The 19943-nt window shown below is 39.3% G+C and overlaps 1 protein-coding gene across 27 annotated transcripts in view; it reads right to left on the reverse strand.

Annotated features, from left to right (window-relative positions):
- Nucleotides 1–19943, reverse strand: part of RALYL (RALY RNA binding protein like) — a 612319-nt gene that overhangs the window by 80839 nt on the left and 511537 nt on the right. For 25 of the 27 annotated variants that reach the window (XM_073330706.1, XM_073330686.1, XM_073330701.1 and 22 more), the window contains one exon: nt 7564–7596. The exons of the other annotated variants lie outside the window; for them this stretch is intronic. In XM_073330706.1, coding sequence (XP_073186807.1) covers nt 7564–7596 — 33 coding nt within the window. The remainder of the gene's footprint in view (nt 1–7563; nt 7597–19943) is intronic. 27 annotated transcript variants of the gene reach the window in all.

Here is a 19943-nt window from a genome sequence, read left to right on the forward strand (position 1 = left end):
GCTGCTATAGGAAGGAATTATCCTCTCTAGCATTGCCTGTTACTGTACTCAGGAGAGGCTCTGGATGGAGAAGCCAAAAAGGTGTCAGAGCCCTGAAAACACTCTACTTCTTGTGAAGCCCAAGAAGCTTTATAAGTAGCAGGAGAAATTCAACATGTTTTCCTATGACCGCAACAAAATAGGCTTTTTGTCAAGGACAGTGAGCAGCAAAGCTGGAGCAAGAGGCCCTCTTGTATAGATGGGACCAGGATCCTTATCTGCAGAGGGTTACTGCTACTGATTTGATATTAACCCAGAGCATAAAAATACTACTTACATACTGCTTCCAGAGAAACAGTAATGGAAAGGTAGTCTTGGGTAACAGAAGTGAAGGAGACAGAGAAAAAGAGAAGGGCAAATGGAATAACCAGGAGAGGGAAAAGTGATCTCATGCTCTATTGCCTCTCTCAATTATGAAGTGCAACATAACTAATGATTTTAAGGTCAGAGAGCTGAAGAGGGATTTCTTAGGGTGTTCATTCAGTCAGTTTGTCGCTAATCAAAGTTAATGGAATTAGAAAAAGCTTTCCTTGCCCAAAGTATTAGTACGTGTGTGTGTGTGTGTGTAATGGAAATAATCAGGGAAACATTGGGGCAATACTACTGTTATTTAAACTGCAGCTGAGTGTAACAATAAATAAGATGTAATCTCTATGCAGACAGAGACAAGATGAGACTACCAGCACACTGAGAGAGGCAGTAATTGGAAATGGAGCTGCACCCTTTCTATCCAACTCTCAGTAATCTCAGATTTTCAGGAAGATCCTCAAGCAAAGAGCTCTGTATGAACCAGTATGAGAGTCAGTGCTGTGGGTGGATGAGGTGATTATTTAAGAATCTTAATTAGCCTGATAGGAAACAGAGAATATTAAATCTTAAATCTTGTGGAAAGCTACTGGGAAAATTGTGTATCCAGTAAAGCTCTTTTAAAGTATAGCACAGTGGTTTGCAAATTTTTCCATACGAGGACCCTCATTCTGTATTAGCCTCCTGCCCAGTTATCTGGGATCTAGCTACACCTCCTTCCCATTTAGCAATAAGTGAAATGCAGGGCCATGGTGAACCCCTTGACATCCGAATGTGACAAATCCCCCCCCCCCACCCACACACACGTTGCTGCTATACAAAATGGAAAACTTAATCTCTTCCACTTTTTTTAGGCGGTGCCCTGTATTTAAGGTAACTGTTGTCTCCTGGGCAGAATAAATTCCAAGCACAGAGCCTGAAGTGATTTTCAGCCAAAGATACAGTTGCTGCCTTGCAAAGAGGGAGCTCTATATAGGTTAGAATTATTATATTCAAGTGTGTAGTCCCTCCTCTCACCATCCACGTGGTCCTGAGAACATTACTCACGCTGAGCAGCTGGCCCACATGTAAGAATGCGACGAAGGGCTGCTGAATTTGCTAAGTTTTTAACTATTAATTTTAAAAGCTGCCCTCTCCCTCACTCTGGTTATCCTCCATTTTTCTCTTCGCAAGGAAAGTATTTTCCCCATTGACAGCTACAAGCTGAAGCGGAGCATCAGGGATAGTGGACTCCCCCTTCCCATCAGCCAGTCAGGGGTTAAGGTTTTGTGCCATTGTTATCAAAATAATCTTGCTGTGCTGCCATGGCATTCTTATTCTGCTTCATGCTGTGTGTATTAAAGCTTGTTCAAGGAATTAATGAACTCGAACGAAAGAACCTCTACTGAGCACCTTAGAAAACAGAAATATCCGGTTGGAATATTAATCAAAGGAAATAGCTAATTCATATAGGGCCTGATTGCTCCTTCTCATCGGAATTAAAAATCTGCAAAACTTCGTCTGGAAGAGTTTTCTCCACATAGTTCTGAGGGGTGAAATTTGCACTGCCCTCCAACCTTGAAATCAACAGGAAGCTTTTTCCCCAGAACTCGAAAATCTCTGGGGCACCTAGATGATCTACAGGAGACCTTGTACCTCAGAACTGGCTTTGGGACCCTCCCTTTTTAGCTCTTAGGTAAAATGTCTCCATTTGGACTGCAATGCAGCCAGGGCTTCCTCGGCTGGTGGTCCATAACATAGAGGCAAGCAGCAGAAAGTTAACATAGACAGGCTCAGACTGCATTAATTCTTATCTGAATGCCCAGTGGGACTCAAATGGGGTGCGGGTCTGAGAAGGTGAGGATAATTCACATATTCCCCCAGCCTTCCCTTTTTCTGTTCCCTGCCCAGGTGTAGTTCCCCGGACTCCCAGAGCTTTCTCCGTGGGCTCTTGGACAGGAAGGAATGGTACAGGAGAGAAAACTAAATCCCTGAACCATGAAGCCAGGAGCAGATCTGCACCAAAATACTAGAGAGACATTCCCTACTTTTTTTTTTATTAGCAGTCATGAGGGATATTTGCAAAAGTCACTGGAGAAGGGAATGCAAAATTAAAATAAAGATTATTTAGGAGGATGGACCGTTCATACAGTAAATGAATAAACAGGTTACATTTAGCCAACACTAAACATGATACTTAAGTTTCAGCACAGATTATTATATATCCCTCTAAGGCAAATGAGATGGAGGTATAATTCCATTTCTGAGCTGTGTCCTATATCTAAACTACAGTCTGGGGATGAAATACCTATGTCTTAGAAATGTACAAAAAATTGCAAAGGATTGGTTAAAATTATGCTGTGTATGCAAGATTTTGTTGTGTGTTTATTTAATCCAGAAGTTTGCATTATAAATAATGTTGAAAGATTTTATATTAAGCAAGCATCAAATAAAATTTATAGAAATAGCTTTGCCAGTAGCGAGAATAAGGATTTTATGTAGTTTGACAGTACTGTAAGGAAATAATAGATATGTAAGGGGGGAAATTTACAGCAGGACTTGGCATTGCTTTTTTAAAAGTATCTGAAAATAATTCCAATTTTTGTAGCATGAAATTTTTCCAGAATTTAGTCACATACACTGGGGGACAGCACTGCGAGCTTCATCATCCCATTTAATCAAAGTTTCCTCACTTGGTTCTAGAGGGACCTCTCCTGGACCATGATTCAAGAAAGCACGTCTTTTCAGGACAACACCTAACTATGTGTTTTCCTGAACTGGGATCCTACTGAGGACAGGGTAGCTCATTCAGGTGATGGGGTCTCTGCTAAGATTGTCAAAAAATGTGTCAATTAGTGCCAATTTTGTTTGTGATTTTTCATAAGAGGACAATTATACACTATGTAAATTCTCATCTGCACATGGAGTTTAACTTTCCAGAATAAATTTCAAAGAAGATAATGCTAAAGCGGAACAAGGCCCTCTTTTTCTGGAATACGAATGTCCAGACATGGAGTTATTTAGGAATAACTATTGTGCATTAAACTCAGACACATATCTTAATCCAAATTAACTTTCATGTGTAGACAACCCCTAATAAACTCTGACCACCAACTCATTTCACATCCCAGCCCATCCCAACCCTAGCCCACTTTCCCCATCTCCAGATCATCCCTCTTCCACATGTGTAACGTTTATCACAAATGACTAAGCTTGAAAAAAATCTGAAAAATTAGCACTCTGGATTTGATTTTTTTAAACATCTACACAAAAGGAGGAGAAATAGCTTGACTCTCAGCTGACAAGATGTTTAAAGCGAATGGATTTTCAATCACTGTGAAAAGCTGCTGCCTGCTTATTAAGTAAACCTATTCTGTGCAGCTGGCAGAGACTGAAAGACATAAAAAGAATCAGCTGTATTTCTCTCTCTTCCTGTCATGACCCTTCTGAATGGAACCCAAATGTGACATATTAAATGGCAGCAAATAAGGCACACATTTTTAGCAGTAAGGGTAATTAATCATTGTAACAATTTACCCAGGGTTGTGGTGGAAATTTTTTAATCAAGACTGGATGTTTTTCTAAAAAATAATATGCTCTAGTTCAAGCAGGAATTAATTCTGGGAAGTTCTGTGGCCTCTGTAATAAAGGAGGTCTGGCTAGATGAGCACAGTGGTCCCTTCTGGTGGGGAATAATCACATCTTCTTTGTTCAGGAGATGTAGGGACTATGACCCACATGTACTCCAGGTGTGCAAATTGCCCCAGGAGTGTGGTGAGGGGCAAAGAAGAAATGGGCATCGTTCTCCTATACCTTTGCCTGTGGAAATGGCCACCCTTGGAAAGGAAAATAAACACCACACCATTCTAAGGACTTGTCTGCATGGAGACACTCAGGACAGTTCATCCAAATTAATTTTCAAAGCGGGTTAAGGTAAACAGAATAAAGGCTTTGTCTACATGATGTGATAATGTGCACTACAGGTGTATGATTTCTAAAGCACCTCATGTATTGTGTGCTCATTGGTCCACACAGATCCTGCTGGCACACGCAAAAACTTCTCTAGTGCTTGAAACAGTGGTGTGAAAGTCCACCAGTGAACTTCTACTGCACACCAGCAAGGTCTACCCAGACCAATTAGTGCACAACACATTAGTGTGTTTTAGAAGTCGCACGCTGTAGTGCACATTGCTGCACTATGTAACAAGTCCCATGGCTACTGTTATTCTGAATAAGGCCTGGTCTACACTAGGAAATTAGGTCAGAATAACTACTTCACTCAGGGGGTGAACAGTTAAACCAACCAAACCCCTGGTGTAGATAGCACTAGGTTGATGGGAGAATTCCCCTGTTGACATAGCTACCTCCTCTCGGGGAGGTGGATTACCAATGTTGATGGGAGAAGCCCTCCTGTCAGTGTAGGAAGTGTCTTCACTGAAACACTAAAACAGCACAGCTGCAGCGTTTTAACTGTAGACAAGCCCAAAGAGTGTCCTCAGAGGGGCTTACGGTGCTTTAACTACACGTCTTTAAATTTACACCTTTAGTTAATTCAGATTAATTTTTCTGAGTGTATACAATCCGTGAGTCTCTGTCTATGCTCACCGTAGCTCCCACTGGGGCAGTACAGCTCCTCATCACTTCTACACACGTCTAATTAGCCTTTGGCATTTAGGTTGCTACATTTAATATTGCTTTGCATAGCATGCACACATACAAACGCACAAAATCAATCATGAAGATCCCTATTGATCATTAGCCTAGACACTGCAATAATGATAATAAAAAAGTATAATTATCATTCGCTAGCAGTAAAATGATAAGGTGCAAGCAAGTCTCCACTGCACAGTGGAGATAAACTAAAAACTCACCTGCAGAAGCAAATCATCTGTAAGCAACGGAAATTAATTTAGACAGCTGCTTTGGCCTATTCTAAATGTAAGGGGCATTACAGGGTACACGTGCTATTCTAATTAAGGTTGAGTCAGCAGCTCTATTACAAGCACTTAATGTAGTTTCAGGAGTTTATGGCTTCAACTGTCATTCTGGGCTGAAACTTGAAATCCAACATCTCAGCATGGGAGCAAAGCCTCTGAACAAGTTAAAACAAAAATCAGTTTGCAATTAGGTGGAGTAAATCCCTGACACAGCACTAAGAAGGAGACCTGTTTGCTCAGACCTGTGACTCAGCAAGTCTGTTTCTTCTTCCTGGCTACGTAGGAATGGCAAAAGGCAAGTATATAGGCAAGGAAGTTACAGATGAGGGAAGTTTTTGCATTCTGACATATGATAATTACAACTGAGGAAAACAAGGATGTGCCCCAGACAAACCTCTGCACAGTTCTGCATAGAGCCTGGGTTTCATTGTTCAGATTATCCTTCCTGGGAAGCAGCTAGTTTGAGCAGCAAAAAATCACAGAGTTGTTATACTGTGTTGGGGGTAAATTGACTCTACAGAGCGGTAGCTAAAAACAAATGCAGTATTGTCAACCCCAAACATTCAAAAATCATGAGATAGTCTCCCCAAATCATGTGATTATAAATGATTAATTATGAGATATTTTTCTTTATCTGCCTTCTGGTTTTTGAGCCTCTACAGTACAACTATGCCAAGTTTTAATTTTTTTCTACAACCACAAGGGACATAAACTTTTTTTTTTTAATGAAAACAGAGATTTTCATCTAATCCCCTGATTTCAGAAGCTGGGGCTTTGAGAAAAAAAATGGTAATTGAAAAATTGCGAGAATTAGCCACACAAATTGGTGAAATAATAATTCATTTGGTCATTTCCAGTGCAAAAGCAAGAACAAATTTAAAAAAGCATTTTATTCACTTTAGACATTTCTGAGTGCCTAAGGAAAAAACAAATTAAATTATATGTCAAAAGTAAAAAAAGAGAAAAAAGTATGCAATTAATTCAAGATACGACCAAACAAATCTTAGTTACTTTATATGGCAGAAACGAAGAAAGATTAGGCATAATCTGGCATATGTTGATGCATGTAATTTTATTCATGCAACAGTCCCATTTTCATCATTGAGACAACTCATATGAGTTCAGTTATTCGTGGACAGAAATGTCTGAGGAATATGGTCCCTATTTTCACTACATTTTTGACTCCATAACTCACATGTTTCTCTGGTTTGCTTTTATTTTATATATACCCGTTATGGAGCATTTCTTGACTCCTTGGTTTTATACTATGGTTTGGAAGTTACGGATCATTTATGTGCTCAGATTAGCTCTTACCTGACTACTTTGCATCAGGACCCTTTGCCTGGTTGTATATATTCTTAGCAGTATACAATACTACAGTTTTGAGGACTGAGAACCAAGGAGAAAGCATGAGGGAATGAGAAGAGACCAAGAAGACAGAATTGGATAGAATAAAACAAGGAGAGTGAAGTGGAAAGAAGAAAGAGAGAAAACAGTGTGTTAGAGCAGATTTAGAGAAAAGTGATACTGATACAGGGAAGACAGACTAAGAAGAGTGCAGCTGTGACTCAAAAATACAATACTAATACTTACCTTTATGATATACAAACAAAGGTGCATTTACCAAGTGAGTACTGTTTTCCAGAATACAACATATTTAAAAATAATGTTTTAAACAGATGAAGAATTGCTTGAATTAACAAAGTATGAAAATTGGTGACAGTGCATGTGAGGTTACAAGTTTTATAACTGTTTTAACACACATACCAATATACATATGGTTCATAAGCTTGAAAAAGATCTGATTTTATATTTTACAAATTTGAATGAAAAACAGCAATATTTACAAACAGTTTTATCAACTTAATTTTTTGCACTAGTAGTGACATTTTAAAAACAGCATGTTAATTGTATTGAAAATACTATCAAAATTCATACTAGATTAATAAATTTGGTAACATGAAATTCATATTAACTGATAGAACAACATCAAGACAACTAATACAACAGTTGTCTACAAGAGCATCATCTAACATATATGTAAAATCTCCTCTGTTCATTTCAGTTATTCAGCAAAGACAAAACATTTTTTGTCATGTTTGAGTGGAAGGAGAAATCAATGACTGCTGACATTTATTGACTAAAATCTATGCTTTCCAACCTTAGGTTTAGTAATGAATGACTGTTTAAATGAGAGAATTTAACATTTCAACATTTTATATTTCATTGGTCTAATGGGGTCAACAATATTGTATAATGGTTAAAAATATATAGATATATATACATATATAAACATACTCACCCAACAGACAGGAAAGGTTCCTTTGAATCAAGTCTGTTAAGTAAATAACAGATATTTAAAAATATATATATATACACATATTATATTGTATAGCATTTAAAATATGGACTTAAAAGGCTCTAATCGATCTATTGCACTTTATATGGTGATAATGCACAATCTGGCAGCAATAGCAGAGCATCAAAGTTCTGATCCAACTCCCATTGAAATCAGTTAGTTACAAGACTCCCAATGACTTCAGCTGGCAGAATGTTTACAAAGCTGCAAACTAGAGGCCTGATCCAAACTAAACCCACTTCAGGGTGCATTTCACAGGACGGACACTTGACTTGATAAGCAGTGTAACAGGAGCATTTTCATCCCACTCATATGTTCCCCCTCCCATGCTGCCTACTTCCATGTGAAATCAAATTCTTTTTCTCCTATGCTCCAGTTCAGGAAGATACTTTACTACTAAAAACTGAGTCTTGCATGGACATGTGAGTTGCCCATGTGACTCCAAAACTCCATCTTGGAGCTAGACTTTGCATAGGAGAGAGGAGGGGGTCTCCACCCACAAGAGAAAGTCTATTTAAGCCCGTGGGAGACCCCTCCATTTTGTCTTCAGCTGGCTCAAGAGATAGCCTCTCCGCCCCCAAGGATACCTGAAAGAAACTGGAACAAAGGACAGTAACTACAGGGGGTGTGAGTAATTGCTGGACCCAGACTAGAAGGAGACTAGTCTGTAAAAGGAAGCTTACTGGAATTCCTCTGAGGGTGAGGTTTTATCTGTATTCCGTTTTCTTAGACATAGACTTGCGTGTTCTATTTTATTTTGCTTGGTAATTCACTTTGTTCTGTCTGTTACTACCTGGAACCACTTAAATCCTACTTTATGTATTTAATAAAATCACTTTTTACTTATTAATTAACCCAGAGTATGTATTAATACTTGGGGTGGGGGTGAGGGGCAAACAGCGGTGCATACCTCTCTATCAGTGTTATAGAGGGCGAACAATTTATGAGTTTACCCTGTATTAGCTTTATACAAGGTAAAACAGATTTATTTGGGGTTTGGACCCCATTGGGAGTTGGGCATCTGAGTGTTAAAGAGAGGAACACTTCTTAAGCTGCTTTCAGTTTAAGCCTACAGCTGTTAGGGGACGTGGTTCAGACCTGGGTCTGGGTTTGGAGCAGGCTGGCAGGTCTGGCTCAAACCAGGCAGGGCACTGGTCTGGTTTTGTGAGTGGATGTATATCATACCCCATAAGTCCCCAGCTGGGAGGGCAGGGAAAGCAGGGGCGGAAGTAGTCATGGCACATCAGGTGGCAGCCCCAAGGGGGTTTCTGTGATCCAACCTGTCACACATGCTATCTCCCTTGCCTTGTTATGCCACGTATCATCCATTTTGTAGAATGTCATCACCCTTTTAGCTCAGGCACTTCTGGCAGATGTGTCATGATAGTTTTGGTGTCCATAACATTAACTGGGTGTGAATGTGAATGAAGGGCCTTGTGAAGAGGGGTTAAAAGAAAAACTCTACAGACCTATTTTGAGATCTTAGGTGATATATAAGTGGTATATAGAGTACATGTAGGCCCTCTGTACAAGGGTGAATTTCATTTGAAAGAGAGCACTACAAAGAATAAAAGATAAAAAGCAAAACAAACTCTATAAAATATTCGTCAGCGTCTTTTTAATAATGATGATAGCCAAAGAGAAATGGTGGCATGTCTCTGGAATTGAACACCTTAACTACTACAAAACCCCACAAAAATCCAACCACACTAAACAAAAATACTACAAAATAATGTATTTCTCAAAATCTATTCTCTCCCCACCCCACAATTTTATTAGGTACATGATATAGTAAAGATTTAGTCAAAACAAAACTAGGTTTAGTACAAACGTTTATAATAATCTAGCCAGAAGTTTGTTTTCAAACATGTATTCATCTTAGCACATTCTAAAGACAGTCAACTTCAAGTATTACGTTTAATTTTAATAATGTTCATCAACTTTTGCAAAGCATTTAATTATCAGGAAGAGGTTTCTAAAATTACTGGTGGGAATGCTTAAGCACCTGTCTTGCTCTTGACTGTTGGATGCAATATACTTGAAATATAGTTTCCTGGGTCTGAAACCTAAGTTTTTAATGCAACTTTCACACATGTGCTTTAAGTAAGGGTGAGTAGATGCCAGAAACCCATCACAATGTATTTTCTGTGCATGTTTCTCCCTCCTCTCTAGCACTTAAGAATAGAGTCATTTGTCTCCACGGCAGCGTCTGCCCTTTTCAAGGGACTGGGTGGCCCTGTGTTGATGTATTTGTGAGTGGATATATATCATACCCCAGGAAAGATACTACAGTGTAAGACTGCATTACCTTTACTGCAGAACACCCTGGACAGTCACTAGTGCCTGTCAAGTTCTATGCCAAGCTGACAGGAAGCAGGATGGTCAGTGGGGGCCTCCATATAGATGGCCGTGGCTTCCTCCCAGAGGATCCATATTTTGGGGGTGTGCCCTGTGGCTCCATCTGTAAGGTGCAAGTCCTGTTCCCATTATGAATAAAACAGGTAGAAACTCTGTGATGATCCTTACAGAGTTTCCTTTTCCCTTATCATCCCTCCAGTGGGTTTTTCCACGCAAGGGGGTTATCCAGCCCTCATAAGAATCTCATAAGTTTTGGCCTCTGATATTTTCTTCATAATAGTAAAGATGAAAGAGAACTGAAAGCACATCTGTGTTTTTGTGCAGTCTTACAGCAACAATTTTGTCATGAGGAGAGCTCTGGGACATCAGTGTTCTGATGAAGGACATAATCTGGTGGGTATAATACACAAAGGAAATGTTTGAGGTAATGTTCTCTGGATAAAATACTGCAATTAAAAATCTATTTGAAATTCATTCTCAAGATGGAATTCCATTTGCTTTAACTGTGCTGGCCTAAGTTTGACCCGCCTCTATATATTTGACTAAATGCTTTTAGATAATATGCAGCATTATTTTAAATTAGTTCAAGTGTTTCAGGTAATAAGGGAATACAATCATCCATTGGCCTTTTATTTTAACAGGTAATTCAGTGCATACAAATTAATATAAAGGGCTCTAAAACTGCAATTCAATGTAAAAGAATATACTACATGTCCTTTAGTGGCAGTATTTATCTATCCATGTTATCAATTATTACTTCCTTCCCAGCGACTCAGAACCCAAAATTCCTCAGAGTTTTAAAGTATTTTATATAGCTAAGAGTGACGCATCCTAAAAGGTAATCCTGGGTTGCTGCAGAAGAAGTTGAGATATTTCTTCAGCAGACAATCTATTAGAAGAGGAATGTTTGCGCTTAAGAAGAAAAAAAAGGATCAAACCCTAAAAGAATGCAGGGATACTGAAATAAATAAATACATAAATACAATAATATTTTTAAAATAATGCAGTAACAGTAATGACACAATGAAATGATATATTTTATAACCTATGATTTGTTGCTATCTCTAAAATCTGGGTGCTAGAACCTTTCTGATTTGCAATGTTTTTATCGCCCATAACCTGCAGTGCTCAGGGGGGAAAAATGTCTAATGAAAGGGAATCTCAATAGCACATATACACTTTTTTTAATACATTGCATGATTCTTGGCCTATTTTCAGTTGGCCTATTGGCACAACTAACTTGATACCATGTGCATCCAATGATACCTTTGTCATGCAGTAGATGTACTATTCCAAAGTTTCTAAAAAAAATCATACACATTGTACTATAAAAACTAGAATAATGCAATACATGTCAACAGTCTCTACAACAACTATCTCTACAATATGTCAACAAATCACATATAGGGGACTGGAAAAACCTGAGGTAAACTCTAAACCTTTAACCTTAGCATAATTGTTCTAGTTAAGATTACAGGCAAGATGCCTTTTTATATCTGGGACACAACTCAACATACATAAATCAATTTCATTTCAGGCTAAACCATCCCCTCTCTCCTTCCCAAAATCTATTTACAGGAAATTTGGATACATCATTGACAACATCATTGTTGTAGATAGGCAAACAGAATTCAGCTAAGTGGTCCTCTAAGATAACTCATTTGGAATCAATATATGCTTAGTGCTGATGATTCATCATTCATAGCTAAGGTGTGGACAAAAACCAGTCATGTTGTATTTCTGTTTGCTACCTTATTCTGCTACCTCAAGTGTGACAAAACAGTCTACTCTGGACCAAACAAAGCAAAGTTCAGAAACTAAGACCAAGATTTCCAAAAATGACTCCCGATTTTGTACATCAAACTTGAGAACAAATTTCAGAGGGTAGGTAACTCAGCACTTTCTGAAAATAAGGCCCCTTTAGGGTAGTACTGTCTCAGAAAATGGAGTTTGACTCTATTGTTGATGTCAGCTTGTCTGGATTTACAGCCTGAAAATACTGATTCCATTATACCTAACGCCAGCAGCCACATTGCAGTTGGCATGCATAGCTTTCTGCTGCTTTAGTAGAGTCTGTTATGTCCTTGAGGTGGCGAAAAGGCTTCTGAAAGCCTTTTCCTGATACTTCTATAGAACATCTAGCAATACAGGAAGTAGTATAGCACCAAAGAGAACATAAAACTATACAAGAGCTTCTTCCAAAACCATAGAGGATACTCTAAAATACATCATTCAGTGGAGCATGCTTACACTTACATCATGTTCCAACTAGGACCCTGACTTTGCAAATAATGATATGCAAATTGGCCAAGAGAAGGCTAAAATGTATGTCACTTGCTGATATAGGGTGGCTGTTGATGTGCAAAACCAGGCAAATGGCTCTTAGGTCTGTGATACGCTATATAGGGTTTAAACTTAGTTCTTCCTCCTCCTCTTCCTTTTGCTTTAGGGCAACTGCAACAGTACTGTGATCTGGAGGATTTGAACAGTTAATTCCTCTGATAGGAATCTAACAGTTCAATTTTATATGCTATTAATGTCAGAAAGTTTTGCTAGTCAAAAAGCATTTTGAACTTCAGTCACTTCATGGATTGGCTGTGTTGTTTTATGGTATATTTCTTGATTGATTTGGTTGACTTATTTACGTGTCAAACATATCTGTCCTTGTGCATTCTGTCTGTTTTAGAAGCAGAGATTTAACAAAAATAGATGTTAAATCACAGAAAATTGAGCTTTGCAACTATTGTTGTTTGCTCATCGATGATCCTTTAAGTTGATGGTTGATGGACAAGGACAAGTTACCACAAGCGCAGGCTAGAAATTTTTCATCTAAACTTTTTTTTTAATGCAATTTTTGTAAAAATCAACACATTTAGAAAAACATATTGACTTTGATTAAAATTTCCAAGGCCAAAAGATTTTTTGAAGCAAAAATATTTTTGTTTTGGAAAATTTTCATAAGAACATAAGAATGGCCATATTGGGTCAGACCAAAGGTCCATCTAAGCCCAGTATCCTGTCTTCTGACAGTGGCCAATGCCAGGTGCCCCAGAGGGGATGAACAGAACAGGTAATCATTTCAATTTGAATTTTATTTTATTTGGGGGATTTTCATTTTTAGACTATTTTTATTATTTTACATTATTTCATGTGGATATTGCACTACTAGTAGTGACATGCCATCATATAAAATAATATAAAAAGATTTTAAAAACAGAAATTAAATTTCAAACTAAAAAACTAAAATTCTAAACTGAAATTCTGAAATTTTCCAAAACGAAAATTTTCTGAAATGGATTTTTTTCAGGAATTCAGTTTCATGGGACATTTTGAAAACAGTATTTTTTTCTTTCACCTTATTTCTATTTGGAACAAAAAAAATTTCAAAAAGTCAATATTTCCCGAAAAATGGAAATTTCAGTTTTTGACCAGCTCTAGTTACTACTCAAATGACCATTCAGAATATTTTTTGAATTAGTGCACCATTCATGGTTACTGGATCCTGGACCTGAGAAATCTTCATAATGAAAGTTTTGTGAAATCTGATGTTTTTCTTCAAAAAATTTTATTTTTGACAAATCAGCATTTTCTGATAAAAAACTTAACTGAAAAATTCCTGACCAGCCCTATTCTGGAAGGTTTTACATTCTCCTGTGGTTCCCATAAACAGCATTATAATGTTTGCAATTTGTATTACAGAGTATTTTCATATTCCTTGAAGCATTAACTACTGGTCTGTACCATAAGCAGAATACTGGACTAACTGCATTCAAGGTGTGATCTAGTATGGCTATTTAAGTTTTCAGGATGAAGATGAAGGGGGTACACGGAATGTTTGGCAGTCACAACATTTTTTACCAACATGTTAAATAATTTTAAAATCTTTCCCTTAGTGTAATGGGTAAAACTCTTGAAGCATTAAGTAAGTGCAGCATTTCATCTCTGTTAATTTTTCTCTGTGCTTTGTGCCATTAAGGTGAAATTTAAGGTGGTGACAGCTGTTTTAAAACAACAAAGAAATGAAGCATAATATTCTTTTCCCTATTAGCATAATAGAACAAATATTTTATTTGAATTTACACAAATCAAACATAAAAAAGCACCTTTGCCATATACTGAAAATACAAATACTAACGCAAACTAAAGTAAGCCAAATAGCTTCTCTAAAACGCGAAAGAAAACAGAAACCAAAACACTCCAGCCCCCAAATACCACCCCTTAATGCAACTCCTCCTTCTCCAAATGAGAATTAAACATTGGATAAAAGTAGCCCTGTGTATGCAAAATATATATGTTTGCCTTTGCTGAATATATGTAGGTTTGGAAGGATTACGTTTTTAATCACTAAATGTTGGTAAACATCTATTTGCAGGTAGGGCAGGGCAGGGCAAATCAGGCCTACAGCTGCTCCTTAATCATAGAATATCAGGTTGGAAGGGACCTCAGGAGGTCATCTAGTCCAACCCCCTGCTCAAAGTAGGACCAATCCCCAATTGAATCATCCCAGCCAGGGCTTTGTCAAGCCTGCCCTTAAAAACCTCTGAGGAAGGAGATTCTACCACTTCCCTAGGTAACCCATTCCAGTACTTCATCACCCTCCTAGTGAAATTTTTTTTCCTAATATCCAACCAAAACCTCCCTCACTGCAACTTCAGACCATTACTCGTTGTTCTTGTTGGATAGAAGGATGGGCTTTTGGTATAACAAAAGGAAGGAAGGAAGAAGGGGATTAGCTAACCCTTGCCACTCCTTGCCCCCACTTCACTAAAGGTGTGACCTGAATATCTGGCATGTAGAAAGGCTAAAAACAAAAAAGATCTGGGTCATATAAAGTTCATTTAACAATGTAACATTTTTGGGTAGGTAGAACAAAACATAATTTATGCTTAAGAGTTACCTAGCTTTCTGTACTATTAGACTAGGGGAGAATATTTTGTACCTGGACTTTAATGTTATTTCCTTTATATACCTATACATTATCAGTAACATTTGCTTTTATTTAAGACAACTTGCACTGGGAGCTGGATTCTATTTGGCGAAGATGAGGATTGACAAGTGCCTCAGAGAAAAACAGAGCTCTACACTCAGGAAAGGCAAGCTCAGATTTTATGGGTGATGGTCTGGTTGCATGGGCATGGCTGAAGGAGGATTGCCAGCCATCCACCCTAAACTGACAGAAAGGAGTATTAATAAAGTCCGTGTGACTGGGGAGACACAAAGAGCCTAAACTGAATTTGCTCTGCATACCACAAATGTATAATATTCTGCTCCACCCATCGCAAAACATGTCCCAGCCTCTATTACAAAACACATTAATTAACTCTAAGGGCATTCTTTTCTTTCAGAAGATGACACCCTCAACTTCAATTCCAATCACCTTTCTGTAAATAGAAAATTTGCTCATTTCAGTGTTCTCATTCTTCTAGTGAAAGGAAGCAAACTCTAGAGGAAAAAAGGCAACCCCATACCACTGCTGTCATTTTAAATCTGCTTATCTTGTCTGCTAATAGTTGCTAAATCCTGCAAAAAAACTGCTTCCCATCAACAGTAACAGTGTGGGAATAAAATATACTCAGCCATCTTTCTTAGGATTCTGTCTCTTGACTACTTCAATCATTTTTTGAAGAAAGTGGACATCAATTGACCACCTCCTACACTGAATCAGAGTATAACAAAGTCAACAAGCACTTGTCTAAAAATTTTTGGAATGAGTTCATCAGAGTAGGCTGAAGAAAATAGTGGTAACTGAGCTAATGCAAACGATCAGTACTACTTTGTTGCATGCCTGTTTATAGTCACGGATTGATGAAGGTTAATGCCTACATGCCTTTTGAGATTCCCCAGGGTAGAGGGTTACTCTTCCTTTCCCTCAGTGACACTGTGACAGGTTTTATGGACCTATGGAATATTTTTTATCCATTTTATAAATTGTATATGTATCCTTATGGGTTAGTGGCTGTATTTCTGATTCAGTGGGGGTTTAGGGGATACAGGATTTCCTGCTGGAACTAAAATCACTGGAGGGTAATCATTGCAAATCCCAAGGCAGCTAACAAGTGTGGAGAAGTCTCATAACCTGGAGGAAATGGCATATACTGTTTTGGTCTGATTGAAAAGGCCCAGCAAATAAAGAATTGAAAATTGTATATACTGACCGTTGTGATGTTTGGAGAGAGATCACTCTCCCCTGATCTGAAAACTCTCATGGAACTATTACCAAGAGAGTTAGACTTTATGGATAGGGCCTTCAGTACTTGAGAACCTGCCAAGGTTCCACATGGAAGATGGGTCACTCCTGGTAAGCTAGACACATGTATGAGCTATTGAATGTTTTCAAGACATGCTTTCTCTGTAATGCTTTTGTTCTGAATAAGTGGTATATTGCTTCATGTGAGCTGGTTGGTCACTAGTTAACCTTGTCATTGCTCCTGAGAGAACAGGACTGCTGCTGCTGAACTAAAGTAAAACCTGCTGAGATAAACACAATGAATTACAGCAGGGGTGGGCAAACTATGGCCCGCGGGCCATATCTGGCCTGCGAGCTGTTTTAAGCCGGCCTGTGAGGTCCCGCTGGGGCACCGGGTCGGGGCCGCAGCATGCGTCTTGGCCCCGCTCCAGCCAGGGAGTTGGGTCGGAGGCCGCACCACGTGGCTCAGCCCCGCTGTGGTGCTCCAGCTGGAGCATGGGGCAGGGGCCGCCCCACGCGTAGGAGCTGGAGAAGGGACATGCCACTGCTTCCGGGAGCCGCTTGAGGTAAGCGCTGCTCTGAGCCTGCGCCCTTGAGCCTCTCCCCATGCCCCAACCCCCTGCCCCAGCCCTGTTCCCCCTCCCACCCTCTGAACCCCTTGATCCCAGCATGGAGCACCCTCCTGCACCCCAAACTCCTCATCCCCAGCCCCAACCCAGAACTCGCACCCCCAACCAGAGCCCCCTCCGAAACCCCAATTTTGTGAGCATTCATGGCCCGCTATACAATTTCTATTTCCTGATGTGGCCCTCAGGCCAAAAAGCTTGCCAACCCCTGAATTACAGACATCTGTGGCCTAAATTCCTGTTCTGCAGGGAGAGGATTTCAGGATCCTGCCCCTAGAAAGGTGATGGCTAGAGGCCTGAAGCCTAAGTGGGGTGCCCTCAAGCAGGCCATGAAGGGGTCAGAAGGTGTAGTTACCTCAGCAACTGTGACAGACAGTACCAATAAAATAACTGGTGATATGCTGCACTGTCAAAATATGATTCATGTTTTCATGCTATGCCCTTGAATAATCTCACTTTGTAGGACTGGATTAAATAATACACACATTTTGACACCAGTAGATATTTTTAAACTGTTCATTTCCCAGAAGCCCTATAACCACATTACTCATCTTTATGAATCCATTTCTTACATCTGTTAGTAAATATCAATCTTTTATGATTCTTTTTATATTAACCTCTCATGATTTCTTGAACAGACATCCCTGAGTCTTTTCCGTGTTAGCCAGAGATGCTGGCTAAACTCTAATGTTAAAGAAGGTTTTACTCTGGAGAAATGAATGTCTTTATCCTCGTAGGCCTATACTTATCTACCCTGTTTTACTCTGAACTTTAGCTGAACCAAATGTGTTATCAATAATCTGAATTTTAGTTGGACTGTACTATGTTATTAAACAATGGATTGTATGTCCTTTTGTGATCGAATGAACCCCTACACACTGTTGTAATAATCTTTCTACAAAATGTGCCTTGTGAGATATCATTTGAAAACTAATAACTACTACTCAATAATAGCATGGTGAAATGTGTGTAGCAACATTATATGTAAAGATATAAACATTAATTGAAATTAGGTCTGAAATATGTTTACTAGACAAGTCTGGGTAAAGTAGTTTCTCAAAGGCAAAGGACAAGCTGACAACTCTAGCCAGATGTCATCACAGATGATGGACAATAACCTATCAAATGGCCATTCTTTGACAAGGGAGAGAGGTGGAAACAAAGAGATCTGCATCTTAGCAAACAATAGCATGAAAGCTCTTTCACCATGAGACTCAATGACTCCACCCTCAGAGCGGGAATGAACTTTATCTAGGGCAGTGGCTCTCAGCCTTTCTAGACTACTGTACTCCTTGCAGGAGTCTGATTTGTCTTGCATACCGCCAAGTTTCACCTCACTTAAAAACTACTTGCTTACAAAATCAGACCTAAAAATACAAATGTGTCACAGCACACCATTACTGAAAAATTGCTAACTTTCTCATTTTTACCATATAATTATAAAATAAATTGATTGGAATATAAATATTGTACTTACATTTCAGTGTATAGTAGTATATAGAGTCAATCAAGAAGCTGCTATAATCAATTAAGGCTGGCTAATCAGGGCACCTGGGTTTAAAAAAGGAGCTCACTTCAGTTTGTGGTGCGCGTGTAAGGAGCTGGGAGCAAGAGGCGCTAGGAGCTGAGAATAAGAACGCGGACTGTTGGAGGACTGAGGAGTACAAGCATTATTAGACACCAGGAGGAAGATCTTATGGTGAGGATAAGGAAGGGGTTGGGAGGAGGCCATGGGGCAGTAGCCCAGGGAGTTGTAGCTGTCATGCAGCTGTTACAGGAGCTTCTGTTAGACAGCTGCATTCCACAGGGTCCTGGGCTGGAACCCGGAGTAGAGGGTGGGCCCGGGTTCCCCCCAAACCTCCCAACTCTTGATCAGACACAGTAGGAGTTGATCTGGACTGTGGGTTCACAAAAACGGCCAAACTGAGGGCTGCCATGAAGTTCCAAGGCGAGCAAATCCGCCAATAAGCGCAAGACCCACCAAGGTAGAGGAGGAACTTTGTCACAGTACCCAAGGGGTACATGTCCCCTAGTTGAGAACCACTGATCTAGGGGGTAACCTTCAGGAAAATGCAGTTCCAAAAGGGGATTGGACTATAAAGTGAGGGGCAAAAACACCCCCATTCACGTCTCGCTCTTTCAACTAAGATGACAAAGGAAACCAGCCCATTTGACTTTGGGAGTGATCCTGGCCTGAAATTTGGTCAGCCCTGTTGCTGGGAGCATGTAGTAAGAATTTTATCTTGAAACACATCTAGTTGCTAAACTTAGGACCAGAAAATGTTTTCTCTTTATTTCTCTTGTAACTATTTCTAACTGTAATGCCTTATACTTGTACTCACTTAAAATCTCTCTCTTTGTTGTTAAATAAACTTGTATTCTTTAATCAAAACTAATCCAGTGTTGTGGCTAAACTATACTGTGTGGCTAACACCATTTAGGGTAGCCAGCTGTTGTATATTGATCCACTAACATATCTGGATTGTCCAGGAGAGAACTGGAGAGTGAAGAACACACATTTTGGGGGAAAATCTGGGACTGAGAGTGTCTTGGGGTCACCCTGCAAGTGTAACCAAGGCTGGTGGAAGCCAGAGTGTGAATGATGTGTAGCTGGCAGGCTGCAGCTATACAAAGACACTCAGGGTGTGAACTGCATGCTGAAAGACTATTTGTGAGCAGCCCAGGTAAGAGCTACGGCAGCAAAGCATGGGAGGCACCCCAGTTTGCAGGGTCGTTGTGACACAGGCCTTCAGTGGTCTGGATTGCACCCCGGAATGTCATACCTTTTTACTCTAAACTCTTGACCTTTAGGGAGATGTCCAGAAAGGGCCCACTTGTAGCCTATATGGGGAAGATGTTTTCTGTAATTAATAAAATAATCTTTGAAGAATGCCTTTAGTTTATCAGTAATTAATCCAACCAGTTATTTCTATCATAATGACTTGGTTTTAGATATCCTTGAATTGATAAAATTGTGGATGGTTGAACAGATGTCTTCAGTTTATCAGTTATGTAAACCAGACACCAGGAAAAGAAGTCTGTATAAAACATTCAATTTGTGAACACCTGGAGGATGAAGGCGTATTCACTAGCAGTCAGTATGGATTTACCAAGAACAAATTGTGCCAAACCACCTTGATTTCCTTCTTTGG

The sequence above is a fragment of the Lepidochelys kempii genome, chromosome 2, assembly GCF_965140265.1.
Source record: "Lepidochelys kempii isolate rLepKem1 chromosome 2, rLepKem1.hap2, whole genome shotgun sequence".
Taxonomy (NCBI): Eukaryota; Metazoa; Chordata; order Testudines; family Cheloniidae; genus Lepidochelys; species Lepidochelys kempii.